Source organism: Bos indicus x Bos taurus, chromosome 5 (genome assembly GCF_003369695.1).
Source record: "Bos indicus x Bos taurus breed Angus x Brahman F1 hybrid chromosome 5, Bos_hybrid_MaternalHap_v2.0, whole genome shotgun sequence".
In the NCBI taxonomy this organism is placed as follows: domain Eukaryota; kingdom Metazoa; phylum Chordata; class Mammalia; order Artiodactyla; family Bovidae; genus Bos; species Bos indicus x Bos taurus.
In genome coordinates, this window is record NC_040080.1 from 72,669,869 (window position 1) to 72,690,325 (window position 20,457).

The window sequence follows — 20,457 nt, forward strand, 5'->3', positions numbered from 1 at the left end:
ACAAACTATATTAAAATGAAGAACTTTATAGTAAAGTACACAATAAGAGAATAAAAAGGAAGTCATAGAATGGGAGAAGATATTTACTACCCATGGAATGTACATAATGCTCCTTTCCAGAATATAAAAACAATTGTTACAAATCAAGAAATAAAAGAGAGACAGGCAGTCAATAGAAAAATAGACACACACACACACACAATGACTAATAAACGTATAAAGATGCTTATCCTCACAACCATAATTTTTTTTCCTTTCAGTCCATCCTTATCCATAAGCAGAAGGTAGAGAGTGAAATACATAAGCATGTTCAGTTCAGTTCAGTCGCTCAGTCGTGTCCAACTCTTTGTGACCCCATGAACACGCCAGTCCTCCCTGTCCATCACCAACTCCCGGAGTCTACCCAAACCCATGTCCATCGAGTCAGTGATGCCATCCAACCATCTCATCCTCTGTCGACCCCTTCTCCTCTTGCCCTCAGTCTTTCCCAGCATTGGGGTCTTTTCAAATGAGTCAGTTCTTCGCATCAGGTGGCCAAAGTATTTCAGCTTCAACATCAGTCCTTCCAATGAACACCCAGGACTGATCTCCTTTAGGATGGACTGGTTGGATCTCCTTGCAGTCCAAGGGATTCTCAAGAGTCTTCTCCAATACCACAGTTCAAAAGCATCAATTCTTCGGTACTCAGCTTGCTTTATAGTCCAACTCTAACATCTATACATGACTACTGGAAAAACCATAGCCTTGACTAGATAGACCTTTGTTGGCAAAGTAATGTCTCTGCTTTTGAATATGCTATCTAGGTTGGTCATAACTTTCCTTCCAAGGAGTAAGTGTCTTTTAATTTCATGGCTGCAATCACCATCTGCAGTGATTTTGGAGCCCAGAAAGACAAAGTCAGCTATTGTTTCCACTGGTTCCCCATCTATTTGCCATGAAGTGATGGGACCAGATGCCAAGATCTTAGTTTTCTGAATGTTGAGCTTTAAGCCAACTTTTTCATTCTCCTCTTTAACTTTCATCAAGAGGCTCTTTAGTTCTTCTTCACTTTCTGCCATAAGGATGGTGTCATCTGCATGTTCAAGCTATGAAATACAAATTATGTAATTTAGGTCATTTCTTACATCAGTTTGCATTTAAAACTGGCATTGCACAATATAAAGATTAGTGGTAGGGACTTCCCTGGTGGTCCAGTGGTTAAGAACCTGCCTGCCAATGAAGGAGACACAGGTTCAAGAGGCAAGTAAGCCCCTGTGTGCCACAACAGCTGAAGCCCATACCCTATATCCCTTGTTTGGCAACAAGAGAAGCCACTGCAACGAGAAGCCCAAGCTCCCACACAGCAACTAGAGAGTAGCCCCTGCTCACCAAAACGGAAAAAGCCTGCTCACAGCCACGAAGACCTCATGCAGCCAAAAATAAATAAATAATCATCATAAAAATTCTTTTAAAAAAATGATCAAATGTAAAATTTATGCTAATAACTTTAAATGATATCTTTACTTAAAATGGCATTAAATAGCAAGTTAAAAAATCATGGCAAGTCAAGAAACTGCAAAAGAAATGAAAAAGCTTTGTGTTTTAGCACTTTTAATGGGACTTCTCCCTGCATTTGAAACAAGGGGCCCCACATGTTTATTCTGCACTGGGCCCCGCATATTATGTCGCTGGCTTTGCGAGTGCCACTGTAACAGAGAAACCACTTTGGAAAACTGCCAGTGTTTACCAAAGCTGAACATACACAACAAGGTCTATGACTCAGCACTTAGAAGGACTTCTGGAATTCTGATAATATTCTACTTTCTGGCTGATTACACATGTTTTCTTGTGATAATAGCAAGCTGCTTATACTAAGGGTTTGTGTACTGCTCTGTGTAATATACTAAAATTTTAAATTGTATTTTAAAAAGTGGAAAAAAGTTATTTGCTACCTCTCAGTCTAAATAAGATAATATTCTACTTTCTGGCTGATTACACTTGTTTTCTTGTGATAATAGCAAGCTGCTTATACTAAGGGTTTGTATACTGCTCTGTGTATTATACTAGATAAGATAGTTATGACAATAAAGCATTTACTTACAGATACGAAATCCAATAACTCAGGATGCTTTATTTCTTTAAAGCTGCAATTTTAAGAGAAGTACTTTGTAATAAAGTCACTAAAGAAGTTTCAGTGGTTTTATTCAGAATTGAAAGAGACATGTGTACCCCAATGTTCATTGCAGCACTGTTTATAACAGCCAGGACATGGAAGCAACCTAGATGTCCATCGGCAGACGAATGGATAAGAAAGCTGTGGTACATATACACAATGGAATACTACTCAGCTATTAAAAAGAATGCATTTGAATCAGTTCTAATGAGGTGGATGAAACTGGAGCCTATTATATAGAGTGAAGTAAGTCAGAAAGACAAACACCAATACAGTATATTAATGCATATATATGGAATTTAGAAAGATGGTAACAATGACCCTATATGTGAGACAGCAAAAGAGACACAGATGTAAAGAACAGACTTTTGGACTCTGTGGGAGAAGGCGAGTGTAGGATGATTTGAGAGAATAGCATTGAATCATGTATATTATCATATGTGAAACAGATCGCCAGTCCAAGTTCGATGCATGAGACAGGGTGCTGAGGGTCGGTACACTGGGATGACCCTGAGGGATGGGATGGGGAGGGAGGTGGGAGGGGGGTTCAGGATGAGGAACACATGTACACCCATGGCTGATTCATGTCAATGTGTGGCAAAAACCACTACAATATTGTAAAGTAATTAGCCTCCAATTAAATAAATTTTAAAAAGTAAACAAATAATAAAATTAAAAAAAAAGAAATTTCAGTGGTTTTAAAGACCTATCTGCATCTCTCCTCTTCTCCCATCTTTGCTCTTCTTTCTATTCATTTTTCTCCCCTCCTTTTCATCTCTTTGTTCTATCAACTCCAAGCTAAAATCTCTTCTAGATTATTCCCTGTAATAATTCTATCGTTATTCCTAGATTGAGAACATTTTTTTCTTTTTTGGTTTCTAAATAATCTTTGGCAATTGGCATTGAAGGAAGTAGGGACTTACACTACTACTATCTTCAATTTTTTTTTATAGAGTTTTATCTTTGACTCAAGTTTAGGGGCCAGAACAGTAGAGGTTCACAAATTTCAGGAATTACAGAAAAAGAGCATGGGCTTTTAGAGCTAAATAAATTTGAGTCTGAATCCTAGCTCACTCACTCACTCACTTTCAAACCCAAACTTACATCTCCAGGCACAGAGTTTTTCTGCCATTAAGCTAAGCATTAGAACACTTAAACTGTGTTGCTGGAGTATTAACATATGTCAAGTTGGAGACAACATAGAGAAAGCATTCAGCTCTGTGATAGCAGGTGCTCTACTGCCCCTCCCTCACTGAAGCGAAATAGGTAGGATCTGATAACTACTGAGGAATGGGGAGAATGTCAGGAGGCAGGAACAGCAAGCATTAAGAATGGCCCGAGGTAAAAATAAACACAACCACCCTGAAACAGACTTTAAGAAGCTTTAAGTCACTAAGGAAGTAATGTGATGAAATCTCTGTTTAAGGGAGATTAATTTGGAAATAAACTGGATTGGGAGAAAGCTGGGCTAGAGGCAGCACAGCTTTGAGGTTAAGTCTCAGATTCCTCATCTGTAAGGTGCAGATGGCATTGATACCTACTTTAAGGAGTCTTTGTGTGAATACTTATTGTGCTAGTGCTTAGTCACTCAGTCCTGTCCTATTCTTTGTGACCTCATGGACTGGACCCAGTCAGGCTCCTCTGTCAATGGGATTGTCCAGGCAAGAACACTGGAGTGGGTTGCCATTTTCCTCCTCCAGGGGATCTTCCTGACCCAGGGATTGAACCCTCAACATCTCATGTGTCTCCCGCACTGGAGGCAGATTCTTTACCAGCCCATATATGTGTGTGTAGTATAATAAAAAATGCATTTTGTTTTTGTTAACGGTTCTTGGCACAGAGTTTCAAGAAACCTTGGAATTTCTGATCAGAGTATCTGTTGTTATTCACAGATACCCCATTTCCTCCATATCTGAATGTATGCTAATTCACAAGGTGGCTTACAATGGGCCTTGAGATAGTTACAAGGAAGGGGCTGGCCATTCCGGAAAGACCTAGCATGTGATTAGAGACTTGGAACTTTCAGCCACACCCTCATAGATCTTGAATTCAACCAAGTGGTTGATGATTTAACCAATCATGCTTATGTGACAAAACCCTAGATATAAACTCTGAAGCAGTGAGGCTCTGGGAGCTTGCTGGTTGATGAAAGGACCCATGTAGCTGGGAGGATGGTACACCTGGAGGCAGCAAGGAAGATCTTGTCATGCTATTCACCTCTTCATCTTACTATTCATTTGCTCCCTTTATAATAAAATGGTCATCATAAGGATAGTACTTTCCTGACTTCTGTGAGTCATTCTAGTGAATTATCAAATTGGGACAAAGCGTGGATTCTGGGAATCCTCAAGTACATAGCAAAATAGGCAGAAGAACAGGCAGCTTGGGGATACCTGAGACTTGCAACTGGCATCTGAAGTCATGCAGGACTGAGCCCTTAACTTAAAGGACCTATATTAACTCTGGGTAATTAGTGTCAGAAATGAAGGCCTTTGACCTTAACTTGTGGGGTCCACGCTAACTCTAGCAGTGAGTGTTAGAATTAGACTGAACAGTAAGACACTCAGTTGGGATAAGCATGTTGTAGTTGGAACACTGATGTAAATTACTGACATGGTGCCCAATACAGGCTATTGGTGCCCAATAAATGATAGCGGTAATTATTGGCAAGAGGCAAGGTCACTTTTTTATTTCATTAGGCATTTATTAAGCAGTATGCAAAGTGTAAATTACCCAGGATGACTAGAACTGCCCCACTACACCCCAACCCTCAAGAAGCCCACAGGGAAATAACAACAACAAAAAAACATGATGATGGAAATAAGTGCTGAGTGTTATGGAACCAAAAAAGAACTGATTAACTTTAGGGAGATTATAAATGGCTTCACAGAGTATCTAAGTTTGCTAGGGCTGCTGTAACAAAGTACCACAAACTGGGGCTTAAAACAGTAGAAGTTTCTTTTCTCACAGTTCTGGAGGTCAATCAAGGTGTGCTCAGGGTTAGTTCCTCTAGAGCAGGGGTCCCCAACCCCTGGGGCTATGGACCAGTACTGGTTCATGGTCTGTTAGGAACGGGGCCACACAGCAGGAAGTGAATGGTGGGCAGGCAAGTGAGTGAAGTTTCATCTGTATTTACAGCTGCTCCCCATCACTCGCAGCACCAGATTCTCATAGGATCACAGACCCTACTGTGAACTGTGCGTGTGAGTGAGTGAGATTGCAAGCTCCTTATGAGAATCATTTTGACACCACCCCCTGCCACCCTAGTCCGTGGAAAAAATTGTTTTTCATGAAACTGGTCCCTGGTACCAAAAAGACTGGGGATCACTGCTCTAGAGGCTCTTAAAGAGAAATCTGTTCTGTGCCTCTTCATTGGTCCCTGGTATGTACCAACAACCTTTGGATTTTCTTGGCTTGTGGCTGTATCATTTCAGTCTCTGCCTTCATTGTCACTAGGGCCTCTACTTTCTGTATCTCCATGTCTAAATCTCCCTCTTTTTATAAGACACCAATCACTGGATTAAGGCCCACCCTCATCTGGTAGGACCCTGTCTTGACTGCATCTGCAAAGACTTTATTTCCAATTACAGTCACATTTAGAGGTATCAAGGTTTAAGATTTAAACACATATTTTGGGGTTACACAAGTCAATTCACAACACAGAAGTGGTGACTTTTCAGTTGGTCTTATTGGATAAGTAGGGGTTCACCTGGCAGGAGATACTAAAAAACTAAAAAAATACAAGCACGAAATAACTGGTAAAGACAAACTGAAAACAACACAGACACTTATGGGTGACATTATAGAAGCACAAGATTGGAATATAGGCACAAAGCACGATGTCTGACACAGTAGATGCTGAGAAAATTTTTCTGAATAAATCAATCTAAATTATTAAGAGTTCTGTTGGCCTATTTCACCAGAAACAAGGAAATTGATTTTTCAGGAAGTGATCAGTTTGGGACACGCTGATTTGAGATGAAAGCAAAAAAAAAAAAAAAAAAAATGGAAATGAAATAAACACTGGAGACAGGAGTGAGAAAGGAGTCTGCACGGTGGACTAGGACTGAAGACATAAATATGAGTGTTGTCCACAAAGAGATAATAGATGAAAATGAGATTATATGAAATCTCTAAGACCTGGAACAAAAAGATCCAAGAATTCAGCCGGTGGGTGCATATTACAGGCTAGAGAAGTGTCAGTTAGGAAAACAGAAGAAACCATCAGGAATATACAAAGAAAATACCAAGCATCATCATAGAGGGGAAAAAAGGCCAAAATTCAAGAAAGATGCTCTGATAAGGGACTGATGCTATGAAACTGTCAGAATAAGCACAGAAGCCATTTTATCTGGAAAATTACATATGACTCAAATATGCTGGGTATTTTCATATACAGACCTGTTATTGCTTTCATTATCAAGGCACCAGATTAAAATCCAAGCTTTTATTTTTCTTTCAGAAGTTCAGAACAATAAAATAAAGTCATAACAAAAGGAACTATGACCACTATGAAAGGCTAGGTGATGTGGATAACTAATTAACGAAGTGTTGTTAGGGTGTGTACTCTGGAACCTGGATGACATGATGTCATTTCTTACGTGAATTTATGTACAGAGAGTTTATTATGAACTGAAGTCTGTGTCATTCCCCCTACCCCAATTTATATGTTGAAGACCAAACCCCCAGTTTGGCTGAGTTCAGAGAAGGAGTTTCTAAGGAAGTAATTAAGCTTAAATGAGGTCTTAGGTGTGTTGGAGAATGGAGGAGATGAAAAGTATACACTGAGCTGAGAAGGCATCTTGAGACTTAAAAGTGAGTCAGGCAGCTTCATATAGTCGATGGATGTTTATTACAGGGTAACTCACCCACAGGGTGGGATCAGTTGGACAACAATCTGAAAGTATTCAAAGCTGCACTCCACACAGCTGAGACGCCATTGAGACAGTTTTATAGGGCATGGGGGTAGATGCTTGGAAACAGCACGTGAACTCATAAATCAAGATTTATAAACAGGTAACTAGCCTTGTGGGCACAGAAAATAAGTCAGCAACAGTCCTCATCATTGTTTGGAGACCAGCAGAGCATAGAGGCCTTCTGGACCTAATGATCACTAAACAATATCTATTAACTACAAAACTCTTGATGGCAGAAAAGAGATTCACTACACAGTACAGCCCTAGGTAGGGTCAGTGGAAGGACAAGAGGAACTGAACAGGCCCAAGATGGCCCAGTTATACTAACAGTCATATAGGGTGGGCCCTGATCAGATAGATTAGTGTCTTTCTAAGAAGTGACACCAGAATGTCATCTCTCTCTCTTTTCCTCTTCCTCTCTGTGTATAAGCAAGAGGCCAGCAAAGGCTATCTATAAGCCAGGAGGAGCTCTCTTACCAGAAACTGAATCTCTCGGACACCTCGATCTTGAACTTGTAGCCTGTGTAGCTGTGAGAAAATAAAATTTCTGTTATTTAAGTGACACAGTCTGTGGTATTAAATGCCAGCTCAAACAGACTTCATAAAGGGATTCACTGAGGGGACAGTGAGGAAAAGGGAGCCAACTCCTAGAATGGGAAAAATAAACAAGACTTATGCTGTAACTTGACAAGGAAATTTTGGAAATCTTGAATGAGGCTGGGGAGGAGGGCAGGGATTTTTTCAACAAATAGCCTCCAGGGTTCTTACACCCAGCAGCTGTTGTGCCATCTGCAAAGTGCAGGACTTGGGTTAGGATTTCTAAGCCCTTTTCCAGTCTCAAATTGCAAACAATCTGAGCAGATACTTTACTGCAAGTGAAAAAATTTTGCCATGACCTCAGATTTATTTCACGCTTGAGGTTCTTCTAAGGATAAATAAATGTTTCAGAAACAGAACAGTCAATCTAATCACACTAGGACCACAGCCTTGTCTAACTCAATGAAACTAAGCCATGCCCGTGGGGCAACCCAAGACGGGCGTGTCATGGGGGAGAGATTTGACAGAGTGTGGTCCACTGGAGAAGGGAATGGCAAACCACTTCAGTATTCTTGCCTTGAGAACCCCATGAACAGTATGAAAAGGCAAAATGATAGGATACTGAAAGAGAAACTCCTCAGGTCAATAGGTGCCCAATATGCTACAGGAGATCAGTGGAGAAATAACTCCAGAAAGAATGAAGGGATGGAGCCAAAGCAAAAAGAATACCCAGCTGTGGATGTGACTGGTGATAGAAGCAAGGTCCGATGCTGTAAAGAGCAATATTGCATAGGAACCTGGAATGTTAGGTCCATGAATCAAGGCAAATTGGAAGTGGTCAAACAAGAGATGGCAAGAGTGAATGTCGACATTTTAGGAATCAGCGAACTCAAATGGACTGGAATGGGTGAATTTAACTCAGATGACCATTATATCTACTACTGCGGGCAGGAATCCCTCAGAAGAAATGGAGTGGCCATCATGGTCAACAAAAGAGTGCGAAATGCAGTACTTGGATGCAATCTCAAAAACGACAGAATGATCTCTGTTCGTTTCCAAGGCAAACCATTCAATATCACAGTAATCCAAGTTTATGCCCCCACCAGCAACGCTGAAGAAGCTGAAGTTGAACGGTTCTATGAAGACCTACAAGACCTTTTAGAAATAACACCCAAAAAAGATGTCCTTTTCATTATAGGGAACTGGAATGCAAAAGTAGGAAGTCAAGAAACACCTGGAGTAACAGGCAAATTTGGCCTTGGAATACGGAATGAAGCAGGGCAAAGGCTGATAGAGTTTTGCCAAGAAAATGCACTGGTCATAACAAACACCCTCTTCCAACAACACAAGAGAAGACTCTATACATGGACATCACCAGATGGTCAACACCGAAATCAGATTGATTATATTCTTTGCAGCCAAAGATGGAGAAGCTCTATACAGTCAGCAAAAACAAGACCAGGAGTTGACTGTGGCTCAGACCATGAACTCCTTATTGCCAAATTCAGACTTAAATTGAAGAAAGTAGGGAAAACCACTAGACCATTTAGGTATGACCTAAATCAAATCCCTTATGATTATACAGTGGAAGTGAGAAATAGATTTAAGGGCCTAGATCTGATAGATGGAGTGCCTGATGAACTATGGAATGAGGTTTGTGACACTGTACAGGAGACAGGGATCAAGATCATTCCCATAGAAAAGAAATGCAAGAAAGCAAAATGGCTGTCTGGGGAGGCCTTACAAATAGCTGTGAAAAGAAGAGAAGCGAAAAGCAAAGGAGAAAAGGAAAGATATAAACATCTGAATGCAGAGTTCCAAAGAATAGCAAGAAGAGATAAGAAAGCCTTCTTCAGCGATCAATGCAAAGAAATAGAGGAAAACAACAGGATGGGAAAGACTAGAGATCTCTTCAAGAAAATCAGAGATATCAAAGGAACATTTCATGCAAAGATGAGCTCGATAAAGGACAGAAATGGTATGGACCTAACAGAAGCAGAAGATATTAAAAAGAGATGGCAAGAATACACAGAAGAATTTTACAAAAAAGATCTTCACGACCCAGATAATCACGATGGTGTGATCACTGACCTAGAGCCAGACATCCTGGAATGTGAAGTCAAGTGGGCCTTAGAAAGCATCACTACGAACAAAGCTAGTGGAGGTGATGGAATTCCAGTTGAGCTATTCCAAATCCTGAAAGATGATGCTGTGAAGTGCTGCACTCAATACGCCAGCAAATTTGGAAAACTCAGCAGTGGCCACAGGACTGGAAAAGGTCAGTTTTCATTCCAATCCCAAAGAAAGGCAATGCCAAAGGATGCTCAAACTACCGCACAATTGTACTCATCTCACACGCTAGTAAAGTAATGCTCATAATTCTCCAAGCCAGGCTTCAGCAATACGTGAACGGTGAACTTCCTGATGTTCAAGCTGGTTTTAGAAAAGGCAGAGGAACCAGAGATCAAATTGCCAACATCCACTGGATCATAGAAAACACAAGAGAGTTCCAGAAAAACATCTATTTCTGCTTTATTGACTATGCCAAAGCCTTTGACTGTGTGGATCACAATAAAGTGTGGAAAATTCTGAAAGAGATGGGAATACCAGACCACCTGACCTGCCTCTTGAGAAATTTGTATGCAGGTCAGGAAGCAACAGTTAGAACTGGATATGGAACAACAGACTGGTTCCAAATAGGAAAAGGAGTTCGTCAAGGCTGTATATTGTCACCCTGTTTACTTAACTTATATGCAGAGTACATCATGAGAAACGCTGGACTGGAAGAAACACAAGCTGGAATCAAGATTGCCGGGAGAAATATCAATCACCTCAGATATGCAGATGTCACCACCCTTATGGCAGAAAGTGAAGAGGAACTAAAAAGCCTCTTGATGAAAGTGAAAGTGGAGAGTGAAAAAGTCGGCATAAAGCTCAACATTCAGAAAACAAAGATCATGGCATCCGGTCCCATCACTTCATGGGAAATAGATGGGGAAACAGTGGAAACAGTGTCAGACTTTATTTTTCTGGGCTCCAAAATCACTGCAGATGGTGACTGCAGCCATAAAATTAAAAGACGCTTACTCCTTGGAAGGAAAGTTATGACCAACCTAGATAGCATGTTCAAAAGCAGAGACATTACTTTGCCAACAAAGGTCCGTCTAGTCAAGGCTATGGTTTTTCCTGTGGTCATGTATGGGTGTGAGAGTTGGACTATGAAAAAGGCTGAGTGCGGAAGAATTGATGCTTTTGAACTGTGGTGTTGGAGAAGACTCTTGAGAGTCCCTTGGACTTCAAGGAGATCCAACCAGTCCATTCTGAAGGAGATCAGCCCTGGGATTTCTTTGGAAGGAGTGATGCTAAAGCTGAAACTCCAGTACTTTGGCCACCTCTTGCAAAGAGTTGACTTGTTGGAAAAGACTCTGATGCTGGGAGGGATTGGGGGCAGGAGGAGAAGGGGACGACAGAGGATGAGATGGCTGGATGGCATCACTGACTGGATGGACGTGAGTCTGAGTGAACTCCGGGAGTCGGTGATGGACAGGGAGGCCTGGCGTGCTGCAATTCATGGGATCGCAAAGAGTCGGACACGACTGAGCGACTGATCTGATCTGAATATTGAAATTACCATTAAAATCCCTTGACTAAAAACTATTCAATTATAAAAATCAGACTTTTAGAAGTCAGTGGTGACTAGGCAAAAGTTATTACAGAAATATATTCTGGGATGAAAACTACTATGAAAGTGATTTTAAAATCAAATAGTCAAATAGGATGAATCATAAAAGTATTGGAAGAGGGACTTCCCTCCGTGGGTTCAGTGGCTACGACTCTGTACTTCCAATGCAGGTGGTCTGGCTTTGGTCCCTGGTCAGGGAACTAAATCCCATATGCTGCAACTAAAGATTACTCATACCACAACTAAGACCCAGTGCAGCCAAATAAATAAACAAATAAATATTTTTTTAAGTGCTGGAAGAAATTATTTTCTATAGTTGAGGGTCTTCTAATCACAGAAATAATACCTGTCAACTTTAGTAAGTCTGGAAAACACAATGTAAGAGAATAAAATCCCCCAAATCCTATCAACCCTAAAAAGGATAATTGTTAAAATTTTAGTGTATATCATGTTGTGAAATAATAGATTTATAGAAAAATGTTTTGATACTTTTTGAAAAGGCTGAGTTACATGACAATGTAAGCCTAATGTTCTTTAAAAATAGAGAGAGAGAAAAAGAAACCTGGGGGAATAATTATTGCATGTTATTTTCACAAGGTCATTTTGATGAAAGCCCAAGAAACCACTGAACTTCCACTTTTTAAAATTATCAAGTTAATGTGCACTACAAACATTTCCACCCCATTACTGATCTTTACCCTATTCCTGAACCCTGGGGCACCTATGACCCTCTAGGATAAGGCTCAGGGATGGGATGCAGCTCAAACGTGGGACAGATTAGTGATCTTTGTCTTAAAGTTCTGAAACCAGAAAATCCCCCATAACCCACAAGCCTGGGTGTCCTTTGAACATTCAGCCCTACAGACACTGAGCAAATAGCTGTCGCCAAGGTAGTTGTCTCACACATATGAAGCGCTACTATCTGCCTCACTTACTTTCTCTCTCACCTGTTTTTAGATTTCTGAGGTTTTGATGCCTGTGCTCACCTGGGGCTTCACCACTGATAACACCATGTATCTGTGCCACTGTCACTCTGGCCTTCAGGGTTTCCCTAGCTTCTCTGTCTGTTCATCTTTGCAGTTCATTACTCTCTTACCTCCAGCTGCAGTGTAAACACTTTCTTCTAATGTCCAAACCTTGAGGGAGAGGGTGGAGTTGGAGAGCATTCTATGGCGAAGGGCTAGGTCACAGTGTGAAGCAGTTCAGAGGTTTCACCACAGCCCTCTCTTCACTAGAAAGCATGTATGCTGGTGGTGGGTCTGGGTCTGCCTGGACGTCACATGCACGTCTAGGACTTCACGTTACTTCCACCCCCACTGCCAGAATCATTCTTCATTCTCCACTAACATTCACTTTCTCTCAGGGGCTCAGTTGTCTCTCTCTGCAATCCAGTTTCATGCTCGTCTCACATTCCACAGATACAGCTGCATATGTCCATTTGAGCTCCAGTTTTGCATAGAGGTTAGAGGTTTTACAGGCCTTCAGCAAAATCAGGGAGCATTACCAAATGTCTGTTCAGTGAATCAATTAGGATACATTTAGTTGCAAATGACAAGGTCCCTGGTGTAAAAAGTGATCTAATAAGGGAATTTATGTCATATAAGTCCATGAGCAGGACATTCTCCAGGCATAGAACAAATGAGCTGGTTAATGACCTTATTAAGGCCATTCTCTCACCAGACCATCCCTAGGACTGACGTCACTCTTTCTCTGTGTGGTTGCAAAATGGTTCCAGAGACAGCCAGAGCTGTCACTTGTTCTTATTTCAGATCGAGAGAGGTCGAGAGAGAGATATCTGAATGAGATTTCGGTCCCCCAAGCCATAAATTGTTGCCAGTTCCAGTCACATGCCAGCCTAAATCTGAGTACAAGGACCAAAGTAATTTTAAATATGGAGGTCAGGGTAGACCAGAAGAATATGGGAAGAGTATACCAGGCAAGAGAATAGAAAGTACAAAGGGCTCTAATGTGGGGTTCTGCCTGCTGTGTTCAAGGACCAGCCAAGAATCAGTGTGGCTATGTAGAATGAACAAGGACACATGATCACAGGGTAAGAGGGTGGAGGGGGAGTGGGAGAGAGAATGTAGCTCATAGGAAGAATCTGACTTTTCTTCTCACTGAAATTAGAAGCCATTGTTGGCTTCTGAACAGAGGAGAGACATAATCAGATTTGATTTAAAAGGATCAGGCTGGCTGCAGTGTTGAGGAAAGCCTGCAGGAAGCAATAGTGAAAACTACTTTTAGGAGACAACTACAGTGATCTGGACAAGACATCATGATGGCTCAAACCAGGGTGGTAGTTGAGAAAGTGGAAAAAATATATATTCTGAATTGAGTGGATCAGGATTTGCTGGTGGACTGAACATGGGCTGTGAAGAAACAGAGGAGCCAAGGATGACACTGTAGTTTTTGGTTCAAGCAACTGGAAGGATGGTGTAATCTAGATGAGGAACAGTATCGAAAGGTAGGTTCAGAAGGCATGATCGAGGGTTCAGTTTTGGACCTGAGTCTGAAGTTCAAGAGAGAGGTCTAGGCTAAACAAGTACATTTGGCAGACCTGGGTAGACAGTTGGTATTTAAAGCCTCCAAACTGGCTGAGCTCACCAAGGGAGTGGGTGTCAATACAGAGAACTATGGACTGAGCCCTGGGTGCTCTGACATTAAGAGTTAAGAGAACATGGAAGCAACCAAGATGTCCATCAACAGATGAATCGATAAAGAATTGGTACATAATATATACAATGGATAAAGAAGTTGTGGTACATATAAACAATGGATAGGTCTTCCCTGGTAGCTCAGCTGGTAAAGAATATGCCTGCAATGCAGGAGATCCTGTTTTAATTCCTGGGTCAGGAAGATCCCCTGAAGAAGGGATAGGCTACCCACTCCAGTATTCTTCGGCTTCCCTGGTGGCTCAGAAGGTAAAGAATCCATCTGCAATGCAGGAGATCTGGGTTTGATTCCTGGGTTGGAAAGATCCTCTGAAGGAGGGCGTGGCAAGCCACTCCAGGACTCTTGCCTGGAGAATCCCCATGGACAGAGGAGCTTGGCAGGCGTCAGTCTATAGGGTCGCACAGAGTTGGACATGACTGAGCAACTAAGCACAAGCACAGAGCTGATCCAGTAAACAGTGAGAAATTGCTGATTTTGTAGATCATGAGAACAGCTGTCTTTAATGCCTAGGAGTACAGGAGAGGAGATAGGATTTATTGCCCAAGTGAAGGGATTAGATTTAGGAGCCTAGATAATTAATCCATGAAAAAGGTTGGGGAGAGGGGAGTGTATATTGCTACAGATGCTGGTAGGTAGGTAGGTATGTGGTAATGAGATTCTGCTTCTGTGGAAGTTTTCTCCTGATGCATCAGTGCTCTCAAGCTCATTAGATGAGCATGAGGATGGGAGAGAAGGTGATGGGATTGAGAAGAGAGATGGCATAAACCAGTTGCCAAGGAGTTCATAAGAGTAAAATAAAAGCACAGATGTGACTGCCTGGCAGCATAAAGAACCCACATGAGGGACAAGTCTTTGATTTTAAATTGTGTCCAACTAATAGAACTCATGCGAAGAGTTGACTCATTGGAAAAGACTCTGATGCTCGGAGGGATTGGGGGCAGGAGGAAAAGGGGACGACAGAGGATGAGATGGCTGGATGGCATCACTGACTTGATGGACGTGAGTGTGAGTAAACTCTGGGAGTTGGTGATGGACAGGGAGGCCTGGCATGCTGCGATTCATGGGGTCGCAAAGAGTCAGACACGACTGAGTGATTGAACTGAACTGAATAGGGTTTTTATTGCCCCTCCCCCTTCCAGCTACATTCAGGTGTATGCTGCTGCTGCTGCTAAGTCGCTTCAGTTGTGTCCGACTCTGGGCAACCCCATAGATGGCAGCCCACCAGGCTCCCCCGTCCCTGGGATTCTCCAGGCAAGAACACTGGAGTGGGTTGCCATTTCCTTCTCCAATGCAGGAAAGTGAAAAGTGAAAGTGAAGTTGCTCAGTTGTGTCTGACTCTTAGCAACCCCATGGACTGCAGCCTACCAGGCTCCTCCGTCCGTGGGATTTTCCAGCCAAGAGTGCTGGAGTGGGGTGCCATTGTCTTTTCCATCAGGTGTATGGGTAGAGCCCCAAATTGGAAAATTGGGAGTCAATCGGGATGCTAGATTTGCCAAGGGAGTTCAACAAAGTGACAAGGGAGCAAGAGTAGAGAGAGCATGTGCAAGGGAGGGACTATAATAATTGAACGTGAACTTTATGGATAAAGAGAAAGGTGAGAACATCAAGAGGGTTGTGCCAGAGAAGAGGTGGCAAGATTTTGGATTTGGTATTCTGGTGAGGGTAGGGATTGTTGGGGTCAGAGTACTACAGGATAGGAGATGTAATCAGAGAACAGATTCTTGAAGTAGAATTTACAGACACAGTGCAGTTATTGATAACAACAAGTTCTGGGGATGAGTAAGTGGCTGAAAAAGCGTGAAGGAGAAAATTACTGATGGAGAAGACATATCAAGGAACTGAGAGTCCAGGGTACTAGAGATTATCATCTATTCTACATATATTTTAAATCACCAAGGATTAAGCAGAAATTAGCATTGGAAAAAAACTACAGTAAGCAGGAGCTATCTAGTTGAAAAAAGAGGAGGAGAAATTGAGGAGGGGGAGAGCCGTGGATGATAGCAACAGCGAAGAGTAGTAGTCATACAACCTGATGAAATAAAATTCAAAAGTCAAAGGCAGTTTTAAGGAATAGGGAAGAAGCATGGTCTGATACTAACTGCCAATACTGAAAATAAAAGACATTTCACATAATCTATATCGATTTCCCATAATCCCGCTTTCACGTACAATTCTTGATTTTCTGTAAATCAGACGCTCTGGCAAAGCAGGCCTCGCAGACTGCTTCACTGAGCCACAGCAAATTCCTGGCTCCTTGGCGTATTTAAATTTGGCTCTTCGGTTCCAGCAATTCAAGAACTACTAGATACTTGACCGCCTCTACTAGCCACTGTTGCTAAGCTTATTCAGGTAGTCCCTTCGAGGAATATAGGGCTTCTTAAATGTGTGCAGATTGACAGGAAAACTTTAGCCATTTGAACACTGGAAAAAGGGGTACAGAAACCCTTGCCCAAACGATAATATATATAACCAATTTTCAAGTATATTTTGTGAAATACTTTAGCTGAGAACGACTTTGAAATTGAGGCAGCTACCAAACGATGGTGCATTATCACTGTTGACCCCTAGAGGGCGTCATTCCCAAAGAGACCAAATCAGAAAGGTTGCAAACAGATGCTGATCTTTTTCAATGGCGGCTTCCGTGGAGGTTCAGTGGTAAAGAAATTCTTGGCCAGTGCAGGGAAGATCGCCTGAAGAAGGACATTGCGACCCACTCCAGTATTCTTGCCTGGGAAATCCAATGGACAGAGGAGACTGGCGGGCTACAGTTCATCGGGTCGCAGAGAATCGGACACGACTTAGCGACTAAACAACAAGAACAAAATTTTCAATGGCCATCGTCCACTCTTCAGTCCTTCAAGCTGGGATTTTTCTCACCATGTTCCAATGTTCCATGCTCTTTTTTTTTTTTTTTTTGGCAGTAGCATTCGTATCAAGTCCATAGGGTCGCAAAGAGTGGGACACGACTGAGCGACTAAGCACAGCATTCATATCATGCCTGCGGTGGGATATTATAACAAAAATGGTAGAAGACTTCAGAACAATATGCGATTTTACTTAAACTCCTTGTTGAAAGCTAGAGGAAAATTCTGCGAAGCATTTTGAGGAAGGAAAAAGTGGTCGAACAATATTTCATCAGGAAAATCCATGGACAAAAGACTGTAGTAAAACCAAATAGTTTGGAGAATGGACAACTTCATGAAGAAGACGGCCACAATTTTATCCCACTTCGTTCTGTCTTTTGTTTTTCTGTTGTCTTTATCCAGGTTCGTCTTTTCCAATAATCATTTCAGACATGCCCATTTATCTAACTTTGGTAAAAGGTCGGAGGAAAATGTGCCAAGCGTTTAGAGTGGTTGGTTGTCCTCAGCTGAGTGGGCCTATGAGTGATTATTTTCCTCTTTCAATTTTTCCGGGTTTTTCCAAGTGTTTCCTCAAAGAAGAGGATCAAAAGATATAACTTGGTAAAAAGTCAGTACAGATCATCTCCCATCCATCCAGGCCAGGTCGAGGGGATGGCGGACTCTCCATCAGTTCTGCGCTTCTGGTCTTTCTCACCCCTCCCTTTTTTCTTGGCCTCTTCAGTCTCGTCTCAAAGCCGGAGGAACCGAAAGCCAACCAGCAAGGGAGAAGCCGGGACCTGGTGAGCCGCTCACCAGACCGGGGCGGCCGCTGGGGCCTCTCCGGGGAGCCGCGCTGTGCGTCACGGGGGGCCCGCCCTCGGCGCGGCCCGGGCTCCGGGCGGGCGGCCTCCTTGGCCGTCGTCGTGCTAGCAGGATTTCCGCGGTTGTGTAACGGCACCGCGCGGCCGCGGAGAGCCCTGGGCTCCGCATCCCTCCCAGGCGCGGTCCCTGGTCCCCCGCAGCGCAGCCATGGCCTGGACGGCGGGGGCGGCGCGGAGCGGTGGGACCCGCAGGGCACTCTCGTCTCACACTCTCCTTTTCGACCTGCCGCCCGCGCTGCTGGGCGAGTTCTGCGCGGTCCTGGACAGCTGCGACGGCGCCCTCGGCTGGCGCGGCCTCGGTGAGCGCGGCGGGGGCGACGGGGCGGCGGCGCGGCGGGGCGGCGGGGCGGCGAGGCGGCGGGGCGGCGAGGCGGCGAGGCGGCGGGGCGGCGAGGCGGCGGCGCGCGCGCTCGGTCAGACGTGCTGCCCGCGCAGCGGGCAGGCCCTGGGTGCTCGGGGACCGCGAGGCCTCCCAGGCTCTGTTACGGACTTGCCCTTTACTCATTCGCCCTGGGAGGGACGCCGATACTCCCGAGACCCACCCCAGAGCTCCCCCTTCGTCACAAAAACTTGGGGTGAGATTAAATGAGCGGAGCCCGTGGGGAAACCAGCCACCCGCGTGAAACCATCTAATGATTCGCCACGATTCCTGCCTTGCCTGGTTCGGAATATTTTAAAAAAGAAACGCCTGTGAAATGTCTCTTGTCATGTAAAGTGACCCCCAGGGTATAATTTTCGTATGAAGATGTGCTTATACCTTTAAAATGTTTATCAAGTGTTGTTTTCAGTGCACTCCCCTTAATTACATTTCAGGTGAAATGCTAGAGTAAAAAAGTATTTGTAATTAACGTGGCTTCCAGTATTCTTCATTAAATGTACCTTTATTATTTACCCAATCTGGTGGAATGAAGGTTTAGGTTAGAGAATGGTTCTTGACTTTAGTAAGTTGCCTCCAAGACTCCATTTTATGCAGACTTTGGAAAGTTAAGTCATGGCCTATTGGAAGTGTTGAGTGTGATCAACAGAAATAATTCAGACAAAAATCTGTAAACACCTGCGTTTATGGTTCTTTTTGATATTGCATGATGTCACATTTAATATTAGTTGAAAATAAACACAAATATGTCAAACCAGTATAGCCTTAATTCTCTGAAATAGCTATCTATTATTCTTACCCAAAATAGCAGAACACAAAAGAGGAAAAAAGTTTAATTTGTTGTTGATGAATAATACAGTCACACTTTATGAAATGTGGCATTATTGAGTTTCTAGTTGTATAAAGATTTTCTAGGTATTATAAGCTCTATAATTTTATATTATAGCCCTGCAGTAAAAAATCAGAAAACTCTGGTTTCTGGAGACCATGGACATTTCCAGTATGCATTTGAGAGTTAAGATCCCTCCCACACCATATCTTTTTGAAATGGATGATGGCATGGCAGTTTTTGCATCCCTTTGTTTCCTAGAGTTACCAAATTTGGAAGAGAAAAATGTCATTAGTTCAGTCCATGGTTAAAGAATGTTAGGGCTGAGCAGGTATCATAAATGAGGGAAGTGGGTTGGTGTAGACCCACTTGAAACCCAAGGGAAGAACATGTCTCATCTAAAAGGGGCAGTTAGTACTCAGCCCCAGGCCACCGCTCATTTTCAGGAAGTTCAGCTCAATGTTGCTGAATCTTGTCTCTCCCACTCCCCTCTCTCTTTCTCTCCCTCCCCATGAAATTCAGATATTCATCCATTATCTGGGTTGTCTCATAAACTCTTCCAATATCCTTGTCAGGCAGGTGCTATCATCATCAGTGTTTGAACAACTGAGGAAACTGGTGCAAGTTGGTTAAGTTACTGGTCCAAGCCAATAAAGTAAAAAGTCCAAAGCCGGAAAGTGCAAACAAGAATTTGAAGCAGAGTTTACAGAAAGAATCGGAGAAGGCAATGGCACCCCACTCTAGTACTCTTGCTTGGAAAATCCCATGGACAGAGGAGCCTGTTAGGCTGCAGTCCATGGGGTCGCTAAGAGTCGGACACGACTGAGCAACTTCACTTTCACTTTTCACTTTCATGCATTGGAGAAGGAAATGGCAGCCCACTCCAGTGTTCTTGCCTGGAGAATCCCAGGGACAGGGGAGCCTGGTGGGCTGCCGTCTATGGGGTTGCACAGAGTCGGACACGACTGAAGTGACTTAGCATAGCATAGCATAGCATACAGAAAGGATAAAGTGTATGAGGACTCTTTATACTCTCTTCTGAATTTTTCTGTAAATTTAAAACTGTTTTAAACAATAAGGTCTATTTGAAATTAAAAAGAAAAAAGACATGTAGACCTTGGAGTTTGATAACCTACAACTTCCCTCTATGACTTCCTCAGGGTCACAAATATTGCTGTGTTCTTTCAGCTGCATCTCACAGCCTCCCTAAAGTACAGCCACTTCTGCCATGAAAGAACCATTCAGTGAGCCATTTCAAACACATAGCCCTATTTTCCTAGTAGTGGAAATCAATGAAGACCACCCAAATGAGAACAAGCAAAGGCTATTTATTCAAAGCAAGGGAGTCAGCCCCCATCGCTTGCATTTGACCGAGAGGCAAAGGCAAGCAGAGAAGTGGAAGTACTATAGCTCAAAAAGAGAAGGCTTCAGGTATGCCCCGAATGGAGGCTGTTGGCACGGGGAAGCTGCACACAGGCCACTAGAAGTGGGACATTGTGTGTGATAAGGGCTTCCCTGGTGGCTCAGACGGTAAAGCGTATACCTACAATGTGGGAGCCCCAGGTTCG

At 43.0% G+C, this 20,457-nt stretch overlaps 1 protein-coding gene and 1 long non-coding RNA gene across 4 annotated transcripts in view; one reads left to right on the plus strand and one right to left on the minus strand.

The window, feature by feature from the left end:
• Positions 1 to 1,047: 1,047 nt before the first annotated feature.
• On the minus strand, positions 1,048 to 16,265 carry LOC113892945. Of its 2 annotated transcripts, none has more exons than XR_003511178.1 (4): positions 16,130 to 16,265; positions 7,546 to 7,596; positions 2,081 to 2,123; positions 1,048 to 1,085 (listed from the first exon to the last, which is right to left on the minus strand). It is a non-coding gene; the product is annotated as an uncharacterized LOC113892945 (long non-coding RNA). The 2 variants fall into 2 exon arrangements; XR_003511179.1 differs by lacking the exon at positions 16,130 to 16,265 and adding an exon at positions 12,384 to 14,035.
• A 613-nt stretch (positions 16,266 to 16,878) lies between these two features.
• The window catches only part of IRAK3 (interleukin 1 receptor associated kinase 3), a 61,339-nt gene continuing 57,760 nt past the window's right edge, over positions 16,879 to 20,457 (plus strand). The window contains exon 1 of one of the 2 annotated variants that reach the window (XM_027542458.1): positions 16,879 to 17,983. In XM_027542458.1, the coding sequence (XP_027398259.1) occupies positions 17,833 to 17,983 (151 nt within the window). In that variant the 5' untranslated portion in view covers positions 16,879 to 17,832. The remainder of the gene's footprint in view (positions 17,984 to 20,457) is intronic. The other variant, XM_027542459.1, reaches the window with a different exon arrangement.